This window comes from Macrobrachium nipponense, chromosome 20 (genome assembly GCF_015104395.2).
Source record: "Macrobrachium nipponense isolate FS-2020 chromosome 20, ASM1510439v2, whole genome shotgun sequence".
NCBI lineage: Eukaryota > Metazoa > Arthropoda > Malacostraca > Decapoda > Palaemonidae > Macrobrachium > Macrobrachium nipponense.
In genome coordinates, this window is record NC_061089.1 from 85,977,673 (window position 1) to 85,997,672 (window position 20,000).

General features: G+C 35.0%; 1 protein-coding gene across 1 annotated transcript in view; it reads right to left on the reverse strand.

Annotated features, from left to right (window-relative positions):
• LOC135220694 (uncharacterized) overlaps positions 1–20,000 on the reverse strand; it is a 76,006-nt gene that overhangs the window by 25,947 nt on the left and 30,059 nt on the right. Inside the window, exons 4-8 of the mRNA XM_064258082.1 lie at positions 19,714–19,864; positions 17,570–17,800; positions 17,383–17,483; positions 16,473–16,597; positions 6,154–6,735 (exon numbers count right to left, since the gene is read on the reverse strand). Of these exons, the coding sequence (XP_064114152.1) occupies positions 6,154–6,735; positions 16,473–16,597; positions 17,383–17,483; positions 17,570–17,800; positions 19,714–19,864 (1,190 nt within the window). The remainder of the gene's footprint in view (positions 1–6,153; positions 6,736–16,472; positions 16,598–17,382; positions 17,484–17,569; positions 17,801–19,713; positions 19,865–20,000) is intronic.

Below are 20,000 nucleotides of genomic sequence, written 5' to 3' on the forward strand. Positions count from 1 at the left end.
GTAACATTCCTTCTTTGGCTTACTTTGTGTAAACTGATTTCCAGTAAAGATACGGTTTATCTATCCTTTTCATGAGATCTTTGGAATTTTTTTTTCATAGTTCCAATATTGACTCGGGCAAATGATCTTAGTTTAACCTTTACGGGACTTCATTGGTTTGATTCAATCTACCAACAAACATATGTATACAGAAATTACGTACGAAAATTCGTAAAGTAACTAATTCTACGGACATAAGCTTCGTTTCACGGACAGAACCAGCTCCGTTTCAGGGAATCCCTTCTCACCGCCACCCCATTATAAACCATCTTAGGGGTCCCCACTATGACCCTGCCAAGTTTCATGCCCATCGGACCAGCCGTTTGGCCGTGATTGAATGACAAACGGACGGACAGACATTACGCCCATTATAGTAAGATTATAGTAAGATATTTTTGACGTCACGGCTTTTGCTTTCTAAATTCGTTGTTATTTTTTACAATTATTTTTTTCGGTCACATTCATCATATCCGAATGGGTTGTTTCTACAGTGCGGGGTTCCGGGTTTTATCCTGCCTCCTAAGGAGTCCATCACTTTTCTTAATATGTGCGCTGTTTCTAGGAGCACACACTTCTGCATGAGTCCTGGAGCTACTTCGGCATCTAGTTCCTCCAGGTTCCTTTTCAGGGATATTGGGATCGTGCCTAGTGTTATTATGACTATGGGTACAATTTCCACTGGCAAATCCCATATCCTTCTTATTTCTATTTTCAGGTCTTGGTACTTATAATTTTTATCTTCTTTCTTTCTCATCTACTCTGGTGTCCCATGGTATTGCGACATCAATGAATGATACTTTCTTCTTGATTTTGTCTGTCGACGTCACGTCTGGTCTATAGGTATCACCCTATCTGTTCTGATACCATACTCCCCAGAGGAGCTTTGCCTAATCAATTTCTAAATATTATTATTATTATTATTATTATTATTATTATTATTATTATTATTATTATTATTATTATTATTATTATTATTATTATTATTATTATTATTATTTTTTCACAGTCCTCCAATTCGACTGGGTGGTATTTATAGTGTGGGGTTCCGGGTTGCATCCTGCCTTCTTAGGAGTCCATCACTCTTCTTAATATGTGCACCGTTTCTAGGATCACACTCTTCTGCATGAGTCCTGGAGCTACTTCAACCTCTACTTTTTTCTCGATTCCTTTTCAGGGATCTTGGGATCGTGCCTAGTATTCCTGTGATTATGGGTACAATTTCCACTGCCATATCCCATATCCTTCTTATTTATATTTTCAGTTCTTGAACTTATCCATTTTTTCCCTTTCTTTCTCTTCAACTCTGGTGTCCCATGATATTGCCACATCAATGAATGATACTTTCTTCTCGATTTTGTCAATCAACGTCACGTCTGGTCTATTTGCACGTATCACCCCACTGTTCTGATACCATAGTCCCAGAGGATCTTTGCGTGATCGTTTTCTATCACTCCCTCAGGTTGGTACTCGTACCACTTATTACTGCAAGGCAGCTGGTGTTTCTTGCACAGGCTCCAGTGGAGGGCTTTTGCCACTGAATCATGCCTCTTTTTGTACTGATTCTGTGCAAGTGCCGGACATTCGCTTGCTATGTGGTTTATGGTCTCATTTTTCGTATTGCACTTCCTACATATGGGAGAGATGTTATTTCCATTTATCGTTCTTTGAGCAAATCTGGTTCTTAGGGCCTGATCTTGTGCCGCTGTAATCATTCCTTCAGTTTCCTTCTTGAGCTCTCCCCTCTGTAAGCCATTGCCAATTGTCATCGCTGGCTAGTTCTTTAGTCTGTCTCATGTATTGTCCGTGCATTGGTTTGTTGTGCCATTCCTCTGTTCTGTTTGTCATTCTCCTGTCTCTATATTTCTGGGTCTTCGTCCACTTTTACCAGTCCTTCTTCCCATGCACTCTTGAGCCACTCGTCTTCACTGGTTTTCAGATATTATTATTATTATTATTATTATTATTATTATTATTATTATTATTATTATTATTATTATTATTATTATTATTATTATTATTATTATTATTATTATTATTATTATTATTCAGAAGATGAACCCTATTCTAATGGAACAAGCCCATCCAGGCGATTCATTGACTTGAAATTAAAGATATTAGCAAGCTTAAATCTTAAGTCAATAGCCCTTGTGGGCATGTTCCATAAGAATAATGTTCATCTTCTGAATAATAATAATAATAATAATAATAATAATAATAATAATAATAATAATAATAATAATAATAATAATCATAATAATATAAAGATAAACTGTGAATGTGAAATATCTGTTTAAATACAATTCACGAAAAAATTCGACGAACATTATTTTCGTAGATTCACGTTTATTTTTCAATATATATATTTTATGTTGTATTTAAATCTCTGACGTTCCCCTAAGAGGAAAATAGTCATGTTTCTCCCTTCCTTTGAGCGATATGTTAAGGATATAATTCTGAGACACAATACCTTCTTTTCAGGTCTTGCTATTGTGTAAATTCCTGGCTTAAACACAAAGCTTTTAGATTCTCCGGTACAATAGAGGCTTTGATGTCGAGTTTGCAGTGTAGTCGAAACTTCTATCCGCTCACATAAAGCGTAGTGGTTGAGTGAGATATGATATAGTTTTGGGTTGACTATCGTGCTAGAAAATTAATGATGGGTTTACTATCCAGACAGAAATTTATTCATCTTTATTTTCCTAACTATCGGGTTTACTATTTCCTGGTAGTTATTTTATTAAATTTAATTAATTTAATAAAATTGCATATATTCAATTTAATTTTGTTCAATTTTTGCTGAAGCAAATATGTTGGAGACATTCCTAGGTATTGGAATTGTCCGTTGAAGGCGAATTCTCTCTCTCTCTCTCTCTCTCTCTCAGTAATATTCCTACGTATTGGAATTGCCCATTGAAGGCAATCTCTCTCTCTCTCTCTCTATCTCTCTCTCTCTCTCTCTCTCTCTCTCTCTCTCTCTCTCTCAGAGAATATATCTACGTATTGGAATTGCCACGTACGGTTTTGTCAGGGGGAAGACAAATCCCTAGAAATCTCTCTCTCTCTCTCTCTCTCTCTCTCTCTCTCTCTCTCTCTCTCTCTCCACCCGATGTCACCTTTAGCACTTCCTCTTTAAACCCCGCCCCTCAGCAGCCTCACCTTTCTCTCTATCTGCTGGTTTGTCTATTCTCTCTCTCTCTCTCTCTCCTCTCTCTCTCTCTCTCTCTCTTCTTTTCCTTTGTATGTTAGATACTTTGTTTTTCATTAGCTCATCTCTCTCCGAACGTTTGTTAGCTTTTTATTTTTTAACCTTACGTCGCCTATTGTCGAATTTCGTCGCATTTCGTCGCATTTTGTCACATTTGTCGTCGTCGTTGTTTACTTTCGTGTCGTTTGTTTTTTAATCGCATTTCGTATCATTTCGTCATTTGTTGTCGTCTCATGATGCTTTCGTTGCTTTTGTTTTCGTGGCATTTTTTTCCACATTTCGTCGCATTCTGTGCCGTTGGCTTTCGTCCCCTTTTGCTTTCGTCGTTTTTACTTTCGTGGCATTTGTTGTTTTCGTCGCAACTACTCTCGTCGCATCTCGTCGCATTTGCTTTCGTCGAATGCTTGAATTCCAGCATTCTCCTCTCCCTAGTCATCATTTTCATCGTAGGAATTAAGATCAGCTGGCAGGAGAGAGAGAGAGAGAGAGAGAGAGAGAGAGAGAGAGCTCTGCTCGCAAATGACACGTCTTTTGTTTGGGCAAGAAATGATCAACGCCCTTTAGTTTGCTCTTTTGTTGGAGGACTTCAAAAGAACTTAAGTGTTACCGCGAGAGTGTCTATTGTTGTTGAGAGAGAGAGAGAGAGAGAGAGAGAGAGAGAGAGAGAGAGAGAGAGAGAGAGAGAGAGAGAGAGAGTGCTTTTGTAAACGCTTTCCTTCAAGAGCGCATACCTTCGCCCTTTGAAGGCAGTGGGCGCTTTTTTTTTCTTTCTTTTGAGAATTTTGGCGAGAGCATTGCCTTTTATTTCGTATTTGCTTTGTGTCTTATCTTATTCAGTTCTTGCTTTGTTCTTACCCCATTCAGTTATGTTTTATTCTCGGGAATAAGTGCATAAATGTTTTAGATGGGGTTATACCTCTTGTATGAGGCTGAATCATGTGAATAAATGAGCATATAATTTAATTCTACGGTGGTATACATCTAATATTATTATTTATTATTATTATCATTATTATTATTATTATTTTATTATTTATTATTATTATTTTTATTATTATTATTATTATTATTATTATTATTATTATTATTATTATTATTCAGGGGCCATTGACAAGATTCAAGCTTGCTAATATCATGGTGTTCATTTACAAGAAGGACCAGAATATTGATTAAAAAATGAAATACAGAAATAAAAGTGCAGTTACTGAAAGCGGAAAAAATAATAAAATAGTAAAATGATGGATAAATTGATAAAGCATAATTAAATTATAAAATTTAAGATTTGTTTTTGGTTAGAAATACGGCTGTTTATTATACTACAATCACTGAATTGCCTATGCCACCAAAAAAGGCCTTGTAAAAAAAAATCGCATCTCAACTTTAAAGAAAAAATTCTGAAATAAACAAACTGTCCAGGAAATGGTCTCAAACACTGCCGTTTACAAAAAAATTGTATTTTATAAAAAAAAAAACTCAACCCCAAATTAAAACGATGTTTGAATTTTGAACCTTGGCAATTCAAATCTCTGAGCTTGCTTTAGAGGGAGATTTTATATATATTTTTACCTATCAGTTTTTTTTTTTTTTTTTTTTTTTTTTTTTTTTTGTTTTTTTTTTTTTAGGTCTGGATGATTGATCTCTGTGCTGGACTTTGCCTTTTGTTGCCAAACAAAACTAGGATTGGAAAAAAAAACTTTATGTAACATGTGTTGGATTTCAAATCTATGCTGTCACAGGTTATTTTTTTGTTTTTTTTTTTCTTGGGCGGTTTAGGAACTGGCAAATGCCGTTGAATTTTTGTCATGTTTTTATGTAGTTATTGAGCAATTTATTGAATTCGTTGGAGAAATAATATATAGGAATAAATAGATGAAATGTAAGTTTTTGTTATAAAGATAATTTGTGTACATATTGCGTAATTTTGGTATTGCGTGTAAGTGTGATCTCTGCTTTTATCTAAACTCCATGTATATATATTATATACATATATATATATATATATATATGTCTATATAGATATATATATATATATGATATATATTATATATATATATATTTATCTATACTATGCATCTATATGTGTTTGTATATATGTGTGTTTATGTATTTGTGTACTTATAAACTAAATCACAACGTATGAAATAATGTTATCCAATGTGTACATACTCCCAAGAACGCTAAGTTATTCACCTTGTCCTTCCAACCGTTCGACCTGGCCACTAGAGACCTTCGTAAATCATTCAGGCAGCAGCATCCCTGGCATTCTCTCTCTCTCTCTCTCTCTCTCTCTCTCTCTCTCTCTCTCTCTCAAAAGTGTCCAGGTAAGAAGAGAAGTAGATTTGTTTTGGGGATCTTAACTGCTATGGACCTTCTTCAGTGGCCATTTGCATTGATAAGGCTGGTTCCTTTCTTACTTCCTTGCGGATTTTCGTAAAGGGACTCCCCCCCCTCCGGGCCCTATACATACACCCCCGCCACCCCCATCTCCCGCCCCCGGCAACCCACCCACAACCCTAGGTATCCCATCCCTACCATACTTTCGGTATCGGTGAGAGATTTCAGGTAGAAGGTAATTCTTTGAGTATCTGCTCTGTTTGTTTGTTCTCTCTCTCGCTCTCTCTCTCTTTCTCTCTCTCTCTCTATATATATATATATATATGTAATAATATATATATATATAATATATATATATATATATATATATATATATATATATTATATATTATTATATATAGCTTCCAAAGCTGTGGCGTTTATAAGGAAGAAGTAAGACGAGGTAAAGGGAAATACAAAACGAAGAGACCACACTTATTAAAAAGAAATAAATAGATTAATTAACAACTATATAAAAATGTACGAAAATGCAAGGGAATAGTATTAGGGTAGTAAAGTATTGCACTTTCGCTTGCAAGACTTCCTCTGGGAGGCTGTTCCACAGTCCAACGGTGTGAGGAATTGATGACCTCTGGAACCGAGGACCTCTGGAACCGAGGAACCCTGGAACTGAAGACCTCTGGAACTGAGGACCTCTGGAATTGAGGGCCCCTGGAATTGAGGGCCCCTGGAATTGAGGACCCCTGGAATTGAGGACCTCTGGAATTGAGGACATCTGGAACCGAGGACATCTGGAACTGAGGACCTCTGGAACTGAGGAACCCTGGAACTGAAAACCTCTGGAACTGAGGACCTCTGGAACTGAAGACATCTGGAACTGAGGACCTCTGGAATTGAAGACATCTGAAACTGAGGACCTCTGGAATTGAAGACTCTGGAACTGAGGAGCTCTGGAATTGAGGACCTCCGGAACCGAGGGCCTCTGAAACTCTGAAGATCTGGAACTGAGGGCCTCTGGAACTGAGGACCTCTGGAACTTGAGGACTCCTGGAACTTGAGGACCTCTGGAACTGGGAAGTTCGACAGAGAGGAAAGACTTTACTGCGTATTGGTGCTTCTTCTGCTGTTCAGCGCATCCGGATCGAGATTGTCGAACTCTTTATAAAGAACATCGCGTGATAACTCGCAAGAATATTTGACTTATTTCCCGAATCCTATTAACTTTTGTCTAAAATCATTATTCGATTTACAAGCATCGTCTTCATGCTATAATCAAGCAGAAAAGACGAATTAGGAAGAATTGCCAAATAAAAAGGTATACAAGAAACTATAATCGTCACGTCATAACCAAGCATAAAAGACGAATTAAGAAAAAATATTAAAAAAACGATAAAAGAAACTAAAATAATTATACCATCTTCAAGCTCAAACCAGCGCGAGGGGGTGAATAAAAGGAAATATTCACTCCTCTTCATCACGGCCCTTTCTGGTTGGGGGGGGGGAGGGGAGAGAGGGGGGCTGAGATGGAAGGTGGTGGTTATTGTAGAAGTTGGCCCATCGGGCGACTTGAAAACTTCCCACTTGCGAATGATTCCGGTCGAAAGAAATCGTCTTGGTGGGGTTGGGGCGGGTGGGTGGGGGGGGGGGGGCGGTGAGTGAGTCTCTCTCTCTCTCTCTCTCTCTCTCTCTCTCTTTCTCGATATCTCCCGAGTATCCGGCAGTTTCGATAATTCGGGAGATTTCAGTCTTCCGGAAAAAATTTGTCGCGTTTTTTTTTTTTTTTTTTTTAAATACTACTTTTGTTGTGGTTTCGTATTTATTTATTTATCTATTTTAGTCCATTTTGTATTTTTCCATAAGTGCGCACTCACGCACCCACATACACTAATATTCGATTATAATCACGCCTAATAACTTAATACATATTTACACACACATGCATATGTATACACAGCAGTCATAAAGTTATTGTCCCTCTCTCTCTCTCTCTCTCTCTCTCTCTCTCTCTCTCTCTCTCTCTCTCTTTCTCGATATCTCCCGAGTATCCGGCAGTTTCGATAATTCTGGAGATTTCAGTCTTCCGGAAAAAATTTGTCGCATATTTTTTTTTAAATACTACTTTTGTTGTGGTTTCGTATTTATTTATTTATTTATTTTAGTCCATTTTGTATTTTTCCATAAGTGCGCACTCACGCACCCACATACACTAATATTCGATTATAATCACGCCTAATAACATATTTACACACGCATGTATATGTATGCACAGCAGTCATAAAGTTATTGTCCCCCTATTTTTCAATGATGCCATTATGAATCCATCATACTAATTCATAATCGTTTAAAATCCTAATGTCTCCTTTTTTTATTCATGTGGAAATATTTTTAAAATTTTGAATTAATAATGTCTCCTTTTTTTTATTCATCTGGAAATATTTTAAAAATCGTAACGTATCACTGCGTATATTATCCATGCACTGATAGCTGACCACTTATGCATCTTTCACGTACGTAGATAATGGTAAAACTGGAATTTCGCGAACGATAGAGTGATGATGTTCCTCAGTTCTCTCAGGTATTGCTCTCATGGCCCGCCCAGAACGAATTTGTTGCTCGTTTAGTCCTGCAGAAATTGATATCGTCCCATTACGGGCACTTTTCCTTAATTGAATGGACATAAGAGAATTCATGGACTCCGATCATTTGGGAGATATAAGAAAGGAGGAGGGTGGTTCTTTTTGAAGTGTAATTTTATCATAGCGAAGGAATCTTGAGTCTTGTCCTTTCAACATTAGAGAAGGTTTATGAATTGGAATGATGTGAAATTTTATCTACTATATACGTGATGGTATCTGAGATTTCGGGAAGTAAGGACAAATAATTTTATGCTAACCAGCACAAAATTAATTGTCATTATTTCCCGAGATCCGAGGTACGCATCTATCTATCTATTAATCAATCTATATATATATATATATATATATATATATATATATATATTATATAAATATTTTATGTTATATATTAACATATATATATATATATATATATACAATATATATATATATATATATACATATATATATATATATATACTATATATATATATATATATATAGATTGATTAATAGATAGATAGATGCGTACCTCGGATCTCGGGAAAAAATGACAATTAATTTTGTGCTGGTTAGCATAAAATTATTTGTCCTTACTTCCCGAAATCTCAGATACCATCACGTATATAGTAGATAAAATTTCACATCATTCCAATTCATAAACCTTCTCTAATGTTGAAAGGACAAGATGATTCTGTTTTGGAATTACTGACGATTTGGTCAAAACTTCAGTGTTTAAAAGTTAACATATTTTTTTCTTTAATCTTCAAAATTACTGAAATTGCTGTCTCTCTGCTGCCCTGCGTAAACCTAGCGTATCCTCAAGGCAATACTTATTGGAGAAGTGTATTTTATTTAGCCAGTAGTGTGATTTAATACTCAATAGTTCATTCATAAGAAGGAGCAATGTCATATTCACGGCTGAGGTATGTCGTGAATAATAATTTTTCCTTGAAGTTTTTGAGCCAGTATCCATGGACTTCATCAGGACCTAGGGCTTTCCAGTTTGGCATTTTCTTTAGTTGGTGTCTGACTGTGTCTGTCGTGATGTCTGTGAATCTTTGTTTTATTCTCCCTGTTTCTTCTTCATTGACTTCCTGGAGCCATGTTGCATGTTTGTTGTGTGATACCGGATTGCTCCATGTTTTCCCAGAGTCTCTTACTTGATTCGGCTTCAGGAATTTCTTGGTGTTGGTTCTTCCCTCCCGTTAGTTGGCTGTATAGTCTTTTGGCTGGTTGGTTCCGAATAGTTTGTTCTGTTGGTATCCCTTATTCCTGTTCATGTACCGTTGGATCTTATGTGCTTGGCCCTTAAAGCCTCTGTTTTTACATCTTCTATTTTGTTTTTTTGTTTTTTTAGTCCCCCCCCCCTCTCTTGTACTTTGTATTATTATTAATTATTACATTATTATTAATTAAATTATTATTATATTATTAATTATTTATTTTTATATTTTATTAATTATCATTATTATTATTTATTAATTATTATTCCCCAAGAGGTAAACCACGTTCATATGGCAGAAGCCAACCATATTAGCTTTTGAAATAATATTGTGGTGCCCATTCGACATAAGTAACAGAAGATGACAGGAAATACAGAAAGGAGAGATCAGTATTAAAGAAGAGAAATAAATAAATAAATAAATAAATAAATAAATAAATAAATAAATATAAAATAAATGAATGAATGAATGCCGAAAATGCTTGCTTGCTTGCTTGCTTGGCAGGCGATGCTAGAAGTGAATGAATAAAAAAAACGCGCACACAACCGCAGCAGAGTTCCCGAGACTCATTGTATTAGGGCCGGGAAATTCATAGCAAACATTTACAGACTCTTTTGTTTCCGTTTCCAGAGCCTTCCACTCGAGTATTCCCCGCGAGTCTTATAATTAGAATGCGTGCGGTGGTGGAGTAGTTCGGTCTGCACAAGAATTACGTTGGAGAGGATCGAGAGAGAGAGAGAGAGAGAGAGAGAGAGAGAGAGAGAGAGAGAGAGAGAGGATTTTTTCGACTGTTAAAACCCCTGTGACTGGCCCGTGTCCTCTAATGCATACCAAAAGGGTCGTTGTGTATTCTAAAAGCCACTAAACTTCAGGGGAATTGAATCGTCCGTCTTACCATGAATCTTTCAAAGTCTTTGGGTCTCCCAGAAACCTTTGGCGTCAAAGGAAGTCTTATCTGCATTTTTATTGAGGGATTTTCAGCAGCTCCTTGAGGTAGAGGAAAGGCATTATTTTTAGTGTTTTTGGAACTGTACAGCAACTCAACGTCTATTATAGGAGGAGGGATTTTAATCCATACCTCTTTTGAGATTTTAACAGTTTCTTGAGGTAAAGATATTATATTAATGTTTTTGGTATTCCACATTAACTTTTGTTATTGTATGTCCTCTTTTTCTTAATTATAAGTCCCAGACTTTTCGATATCTGCTTCAGTATAGAAATTATTCTTGCTTATTGTGGTTTCACAAGGTTTGGTTAGCTAAAACAAACAAACACTTTGCATATTGATGCTATTATAGAATGTATTTTATACTTATTTCTAACCAGTAAATTTCTATATATTTTCATCTCGTTTATATAATGTAAATTAGTATGCTCAGGCTTATATTTCTAAGCCTAATACGTTCTCAATAGACGCCCTAATTACTGTATTCCATCTCTGAGATTCGTCGTATAAAATTGCTTAAATGAGGAACGAGTCGTAAGGAAAGGACAAAAGTGCTGATTGGAACCGCCAGATAAATGAGAGAGAGAGAGAGAGAGAGAGAGAGAGAGAGAGAGAGAGAGAGAGAGAGAGAGAGGTTTCAATTGGATCCCCAAAGTTGTTTAAATTGAATTTTTTTCCTCTACCAACGCCAGTAATTTAGAATTAAGCTTTTAGTATAAGTTTTAAATGAACCTACTGTCCTTCAGTCGTGCCAATTCGAATTGTCTTTAATGGGAAATAGTCTGATTTCTAATTTTGCTTGTATATGGTCTAAGGAAATAATCTGATTTATAGTTTTGCTTGTATATGATCTAGGGAAATAATCTCAATTATACTTTTACATGTATATCATCTAGGGAAATAATCTCAATTATACTTTTACATGTATATGATCTAGGGAAATAATTTAAATTATAATTTTGCTTGTATATGATCTGGGGAAATAATCTTAATTATAATTTTGCTCGTATATGATTTAGGGAAATAATCTTAATTATACTTATCCATGTATATGATCTAGGGAAATAATTTTAATTATAATTTTGCTTGTATATGTTCTAGGGAAATAACCTTAATTATTTATAAATGTTTGCTCGTTATCGGGAATATGCTTAACTTATAATAATCTTAATTTTAATTTTTGAATTTTTTTTTTTTCTTGTATATGATCTAGTGAAATAAACTTCATTATAATTTTGCTTGTATATGACTTAGGGAAATAATATGAATTATAATTTTGCTTCTATATGATCTAGGGAAATAATTTTAATTGTAATTTGGCTTGTATACGATTTTGGGAAATAATCTTATTTATAATTTTGCTTGTATATGATCTAGGGTTCAATAGAATGCTTAATATAGCTGGTATCGTACGAAGTCCTTGGGTTCTGATTTCAGAAATGAAAACATTTTCAAAGATTTGAGGAAAACTAATCCCCTGCTTAACATTTCCTCTCTTATTGAATTTCTTTGTCCCCTTTCCAATTGCACGTCTCAGGTTATGTCTTTATTTTGTTCGCGAATTGAGTTTATATATTCTTACCAGCACCTTCGGACTGCATTGTGTTTCTTTCCTTAATGTTATTTTATAGCCTCCTCTCGTGTGGACCTTACCTGGCGTTAATTGAATTACAGGGACGGTACGCTGCATTCAGCCCTCCCCCCAATTCCTGGGAATGGGAGCGAGGGAGGCGAGAACTTCTCTTAATAATGATAACAGGGTTCTTTTATTAAGGATAACCAGTAGAAGCTACTTTAGACCTATATGCTTTAGGACAATTGCTTTTCTTTCATTTTCTGGATATAAATAGTTTTGTTATAGAATTCAAAATGCTTCAGGTCTATTGTTCGCCTTTTACGTTTTGGATAGATATAAGGTTTTATGATGAGAATAGGGTTTTCGTAATGAGAGAACTTTCTGGAGAACCAGGGGACCCCATAGTGGAGACCTGCTTCAGGACTCTTGCTTTCATTTTTAGTTAGAATCAGTTTACCTGCATAATGCAATGTTCTTTGGAAATATTGATTTCCCTCTTACAATAGCAGGGGTTTAATGAGGCTTCCTTCTGGAGAGCCAGGATGCCCATGAGGGATGAAAACTTCAGACCTATGCTTTAGGACAATTATTTCTCTTCAATTTATTTTAAGGATAACAATAGTTGTCTCGCAGGATGCAAAGTGCTCCAGGACTATTGTTTTCATTTTATAATATCAGGGGTTTAATTAAAGCTTCGTTGGGGAGAACCAGGGGAAAACTACATTAGACTTGTGCTTTGGGACCATTGTTTTCCTTTTATTTTGGAGATTAATATGTGTCTTGTAGAATATAGTTCTTCAGAACAATTGTTTTCCTTTTATTTTTGAGATAAATATATGTACTGTTGAATATAGTAATGCGGGACTATTGGTCTCCTTTTTTTGTAGATAAATATATGTCTTGCAGAATAGAAAGTGCTTCATGACTATTATTTTGTTTCTATGTTTTGGATAAGAATAGAGTTTCTTAACGCTTCGTTCAGGAGAACTATTTTAGACTTAAACGCGTCAGTCTTATTGTTTTTTCTTTTATTCTTCAGTTATAAATAGTCGTCGCGTCGAGCATTTCAAAAGTGCTTGAGGACTATTCCTTTCCTTTCACGATGATAAGAATTTAATGAGGCATTGTTCTGTAAAACTTAGGGTGGAAAACTACTTTAGACCTTTGTTTCAAAATTATTATTTTTTCTTTTTTTTTCCGGTTAGAAATAGTTGTCTTACAGAATGGAAAATGCTTTAGAAACTATTTTTTTCTCTTGAATTTATTGTATTGAATACGCTTTTAATAAGAGAATCTAATGGTAGACTACTTCAGTCTGTGCTTCATGACTATTGCTTTTCTCTTATATTTTTTGCATAACTCAGAGTACTGTAGGACTATTGTTTCCGTTTGATTTCTGAAATGCAAATAGTTTCGTAGCTGAATGCAAAGGAATAATACTATTTCATAATCAGTCCTTTTATATATTTTCAGGACGTTACGACCTATACTTCGGGGCTATTGGTTTTTCCTCACATTTTTGGATAGAAAAGATTTCGTTACAGAATGCACAGGGCTGCAGGACTATTGTTATTCTTTTGTTTTATTGTAGTAAGAATAGTCACGTTGCTGAATACAAATAAATAACAAACACCGAATCATTTAACTTCTCTTCAGTGCATGAAGAACACAAACACATACACACCTTTCCAAATGGTAGATTCCCCTCCACTTAGCAACCCCTCCGATGATCATTATTAGATATTGCTTCACGGAAGGGGGAACCTCTCGTTCAGCAGACGCAGTCAATACTGAATAGATGCTAATTCAAGCTGAAGTCATTAGCTAAACTTTTTAACGTCTGTGCGATGCCAATTAGATATTTTTTAGTTTAGGTCCGTGTCCCCTTATCTGCGTTGTCACAGAAAGCGTTAGTTTTAAGGTTTATTAATATGTGTGAGCAATGCTATTTACTGTATATATACGGATTATCTTATTTGAAATTATTAGGAAATTAATTCAGTTATTCAAGAAAATTATTTTAAAAATGAGATGCCAATCATATAATGTTTTAGGTCCGTAACCCCTAGGTGTCGTCGCGGGAAAAATATTAAATATAAATATCTATGAGCAATACTAGGCATCTCTCTCTCTCTCTCTCTCTCTCTCTCTCTCTCTCTCTCTCTCTCTATATATATATATATATATATATATATATATAATATATATATATACTATACATATATATAACACATATACCATAACACACATGCCATACATATATATATATATATATATATATATATAATATATATGGACTGGTAGAAATGTTCTGTGTATATATATATATATATATATTATATATATATATATATATTATATATATATATATATATGACTGGTAGAAATGTTCTGTATATATATATATATATATATATATATATATATATATATATATATAATAGGATATATATAGAGAGAGAGAGAGAGAGAGAGAGAGTAGTTCTTGACTTATAAGAAATTATTTAGAAAATAAAACAATTATTCGAGCAAATAATAAAACTAGACATTGGCAACAATTTAAATGCGGTATAAAGCTTTCGCAAAATGATATATCGTTCCCTTCCTCGGCTTTGACTCGCTAGGTGGGAGAAATTGTTGGTTATTGGGGTGGGTGGTAGCTGTAGGTGGGGTGGAGGATTGGATGGTTGTGGATGGGGTGAGAGGAGGTTGCAACTTGATTTATGGTCGCAAGGGAGACTCCATACCACAATGCCTTATTGAAATAGGGCTCAAATGTTATTCATTACAGCTAAATCAGTTCAGTTTTATGGTCATATTTTTATGCCTTTATATAAAAAAAGGGGGCGGTACAAAAGCTTTGTTTTAATTGTTTAAGAGAGAATTTTGTTTTAATTATTTTAGGAAGAATTTTGTTTTGTTTTAGAGAACTTTGTTTTAATTGGTTTAAAAAGAATTTCTTTTTAATTGTTTTAAAAAGAATTTTGTTTTAATTGTTTTAGCAAGAATTTTCATTTTATCTAATGGTTTTAGTAAGAACTTTGTTTTAATTGTTTTAAAAAAGAATTTCTTTTCAATTGTTTTAGAACTTTAATTTAATTGTTTTGAATAGAACTTCGTTTTAATTGATTTATAAAGAACTTTTTTTTAATTGTTTTAGAAAGAACCTTGTTTTAATTATTTTAGGAAGGCCGTTGTTATAATTGTTAAAGAAATAACTTTGGTTTCAATTGTTTTGAGAACATCTTTGCTTTAATTGTTCTACAAAGACCTGTGTTTTGATTGCTTTAGAAACAACTTTATTTTAATTGGTTTAGGAATAGATTTGTTTTAATTTTTCTAGAAAGACCTATGTTTTAATTGTTCTACCTTACACGAACGTAACGAATGAGATATAATTCTGGTACATTTGATAAATTCGTACACAGATGATACACTTGTTTTTCCTGAATTTTAAAATGTCATTGAAAAAGCAAAGGCAGGCTACTTATTATGAATCAATAATTTATTTGAATTTCTTTTAATACTAAAAATTTAAGATTTTTTTTATTTACCAACCCATAAACTGCTGAAAAATTTTAAGATGACCAGTTGTAACATTTGGCGAAAGCTGGTTTATACAGCTTCGTCTATATACAAACCCTCTCAAACCAGCTCGTTTTATCTCTCTCTCTCTCTCTCTCTCTCTCTCTCTCTTAATAAAACACTAACAGAAATGAGAGAGCATGAAAATTGCAAAAGCTGACCCCTTTTTTTAATATATATATTTATACCTCTCATTTCGCTTTCTAAAAATGGAGGGAGTAATAACAGCTTTAGCATAACACAAGTCGTTTCAGAGCGCCTGGAGAGAGAGAGAGAGAGAGAGAGAGAGAGAGAGAGAGAGAGAGAGAGAGCATTTCAAAAGAAGCTCTCGGAACGATTATGAGGCTATGAGTTCGGGCGCTGCGGATAACATACGTAGCGGCAGTAAAACCCCTTGTGGGATGCTTGGCCATAGAGAATAATTATTAGAAAGCCTCATTTGCATTCCCCGCTTTTAGATCCACCACACGCCATGGCAGTTGTCTTGCAATGCACTCGGAATATCGAATACCTCTCTCGTGTAGAATGGGATATACGCAACGCTTAATCCCGTAGCTGCCCTAACAATTGATTCATAGTGTAACTACGAGGTTTTCCTTCTGTTATACCTTTAAAAGCTTTTTTTTACTCAAATATTTCCATTCGGCTCCGAATGACCTCATTACAGGTCCCAGATCTTTTTGGTCTTTTTGGTTTGAATCTTATCATTCTTTCATTCATTTAAAAGGCTTAAGGCTTGAACGTGGTATCTATATTATGGTCTATCTGTTTCTCCTCTCTTTCCAGGCCGCCTCTGTTATTCCAGTTTTCCAATACACTTTCTTTTCAGTAGTATGGCAGCCAGATAGCCAGATGTTACGTGACTGGTAGCACACCATTCGGTACGGAGTTTCTATCTCTCAGCATGTGAGCGTTCCAGTCTCTTTCCTTCTTTTTTTTTTTATACCTCACTTTGATAGCCCGGGTAAGAGGTGGTGGTCTGGTGCGTGGTACAGCAACAGGGAAGGTTTTATGTTGTTTTTGTGGAGGGATGCAGACCTGCAAATATCTGCTGGGCGGGAGGTACACTCTCTGCATATGAATATAACGATGCTATTGATGGAAGAGAAAATGTGTTGAGATGGCGTTTTGCTTTTTGGTTCTGGTGCGTTATTTAGCGCGTACAGTGTGTATATGTACACACACGTACACATTCTTACAAAGAGACCAACTATGTTATTTCACCTTGTGAAGTTTTGTGTTTGTCTTCAAAGATGTAAGATATTTTTGTCCATACTGATATACAATGGTATATTGCTTCCTAGTGTTATGTAGAATTTGTTTTGCTAAATTCTTTAAGTCTCTGTGACTTTATTAGTCACAAATTTGTCGTCTAAGGCGTCCTGTTTAATTGCTTTACGTCACATGGTGACCACTTTACCACAGTTCTCAAACTTTAGCGCATGAACCAGTCGATTTCAGAAAAAAAAAACTGACTGGAGTCTATGTCAAAAATCCTTTGAGGATGAAGTTACTGCAGATTTATATCTTAAATTAATAGTTTTGACAGAGGAGCAACGATTTATATTTACATGTTATTTAATGTAGTACATGTAAATAAAAGAACAATAAATAAGAATAAAAAGGCAATAGGGGAAAATGATATACCTTTATAGATAGTTTTAGTGAAGAGCAACTCCAGTGATAAACAGGTGCTGTTGTCTAAACCTAGGAACAACTGAAAAGCGTCAACATTCGGACAAATGAACGCAACCTAAAGAACTTCGAATCGACGAGAAACAGAACTGGCAACATAATTGGACAAATGAACACACCCTAAAGAACATCGAATTGACGATAAACAGAACTCGCCAAACATTTGGACAAATGAACGCAACCTGAGGAACTAAGAGCTGACAACGGGAAACAGAACTCGCCAAACATTCGGACAAACGAACGCAGCCTGAGGAACTAAGAGCTGAAACGGGAACCATAACTCACTAAGTATTTAGACAAATGAACACAACCTAACAAAACGAAACAGAACTCGCCAAATGAACTCACCCTCGTTACTCTGGGAGGAGGAGGAAGAGGAGGAGGAGGAGGAGGAGGAAGGCGAAGATGAGCATTCCCCGAGTAGGATCAGCATCACCAGAAGAGTCAGGAGGAAGCTATTCGAGACATTTCTCCTCCTCTTCCTCTCTCCTGATAGGAATCTGCTGCTGCTGTGGGAGTCATTTCTGCTGTTCTTGCTTTCGCTGCTATTCAGCGCCGTCGGGAACATCTTAATGCCTTCTGCGGGAGAGAGAAAAATGGAAAGGAATTAGAAGCATGAATACGAAGGGTGTTTGATTATTTTAAGACGTTTTGTCGAGAGCAGATGTGAAACTTGAGCTTTATTTAACTTCAGAGTTCAAAAAGTTTTTTTTGAGATTGTGGGCAGGCAATAATCGTAATAAGAATAGGAATAATAATGAGATCAGCTATGCAAAATTTTTGAGCTGATTTACCTAAAGAGTTCAACACTTATAGATAGATTGTGGGCAGACAAGCAATAATAATAATAATAATAATAATAATAATAATAATAATAATAATAATAATAATAATATCAGATATGTAAAATATTTGAGCTGATTTACCTAAAGAGTTCAACACATATAGTTAGATTGTGGGCAGGCAAGCAATAATAATAATATAATAATAATAATAATAATAATAATAATAATAATAATATAATAATAATAATAATAATAATAATAATAATAATATCAGCTAAAAATAAATATTTGAGCTGATTTACCTAAAGAGTCCAACATTTATTTGTAGATTTTTAGATAGACAATAATAATAATAATAATAATAATAATAATAATAATAATAATAATAATAATAATAATAATAATAATAATAATAATAATAATAATAATACTAACAGTTCATCGTTGATATTCATACCTTAAAGAAATTTTTTTTTCTTGCACTACATTTATAATACTAGGAATACCCTTCGTTCCCTCTGAAGGGGCTCTTCTTAAGTCAATAATAATTAGAGAAGACCCATTCTTGATTTCGCAGTTAGTAGCTAATGCGACACAGGAAAAAAGGTTACAGAAAAAAAGTCCCAATTTTGGCTTTGGGGGAAAAAAGTACCAGGAAAAAAGTTACAGAAAAAGTCACAATTTTGGCTTGGGGAAAAAAGTAACAAAAGTGTCACAATTTTGGCTGGGGGGAAAATAAATGTCACAGGGAAAAAAGTCACATTAATTTATGGTGGCTAGTTATGGAGTCACAGGGAAAAATTCACAATATTTCTTCGGGGTCATTATTCACTATCTTGATATTTACAGTCTTTTGTTTATGTTTTTTGCGATCATCCCCAAAGTGCTTCTACTAAACACGCCTCAAAGGTGGATACATACCAGATAAATTGGGGGGTCACTATCTAGAAGAGAAAAATGTGACTTCTTTTCCTGTGACTTTTTTACCCGTGCCTTTTTTCCTGTGACATTTTCTGTGATCTTTTTTTTTTACCTGTGATAATTTTACCTAGATTCATGACAGCACGACTTGTTGTATGGTTCTGTTGCTTGGGTTTTTCACTTGAAGTCACCCTTTTTTGAGGCAAACGAGCTTATTTCAGACAGGTAAGGATTGTAGTCTTGGTAATACGAAGGATTATAACATAAATCACTAATGTCTGTCAGCAGTCTTATGTTGCGAAAGCTGTATATAACTCAACAATATTTGAGAGGATAATGATTCTTAACTATAAATTACGACGTGGAACTGTAGATAAATAACTGATTTCTTTCTCTGTCTTTCATTTTTGCTTTCTTTTTAAAATCTACAGCTGAAACCCCTTATGGACAGTCAACAGGCTCTAAACCCGAGAGAGAGAGAGAGAGAGAGAGAGAGAGAGAGAGAGAGAGAGAGAGAGAGAGAGAGAAGTTATAGGCAATTGTAATAGATAAATATATAAATAAATGAGAGGAAATTCAATATAAAACCTGTGAATCTGAATAAACGAGGTGACAGCAGATTATTGAATTTGCTCCTGTCTTATACATTTGGGAGATCAGAACAATCCACAACTGCCTCTAGGAAAATATGAAATTATCTAAGCTATACAGTCCTGGTTTCCTTCGACGGCATAAAAATATGACAGACACATCGATTACTCTGTCGTTAAGGAGAGGCTTACAAACTCTCGACCCACTTCCTCCTCCTCCTCCTCCTCCTCCTTCTCCTCTTCTTCTCCTTCTCCTCCTCTTCTTCTCCTTCTCCTCTTCTTCTCCTTCTCTTCTTCTCCTTCTTCTTCTTCTTCTCTCCAATATCGAGTAGAGAAGGAGAAAGGTTCTAGTGAAAAAGAACGGACGAGAGGGTATTAATCAGAGCTACTCCAGATGACAATGGCTTCTTACAGAAATTGAAAATTGCTCAGGTAATAGGAAATTGCCGACTTCGGGAGATTTGGAGGCTTTCTATAAGATTC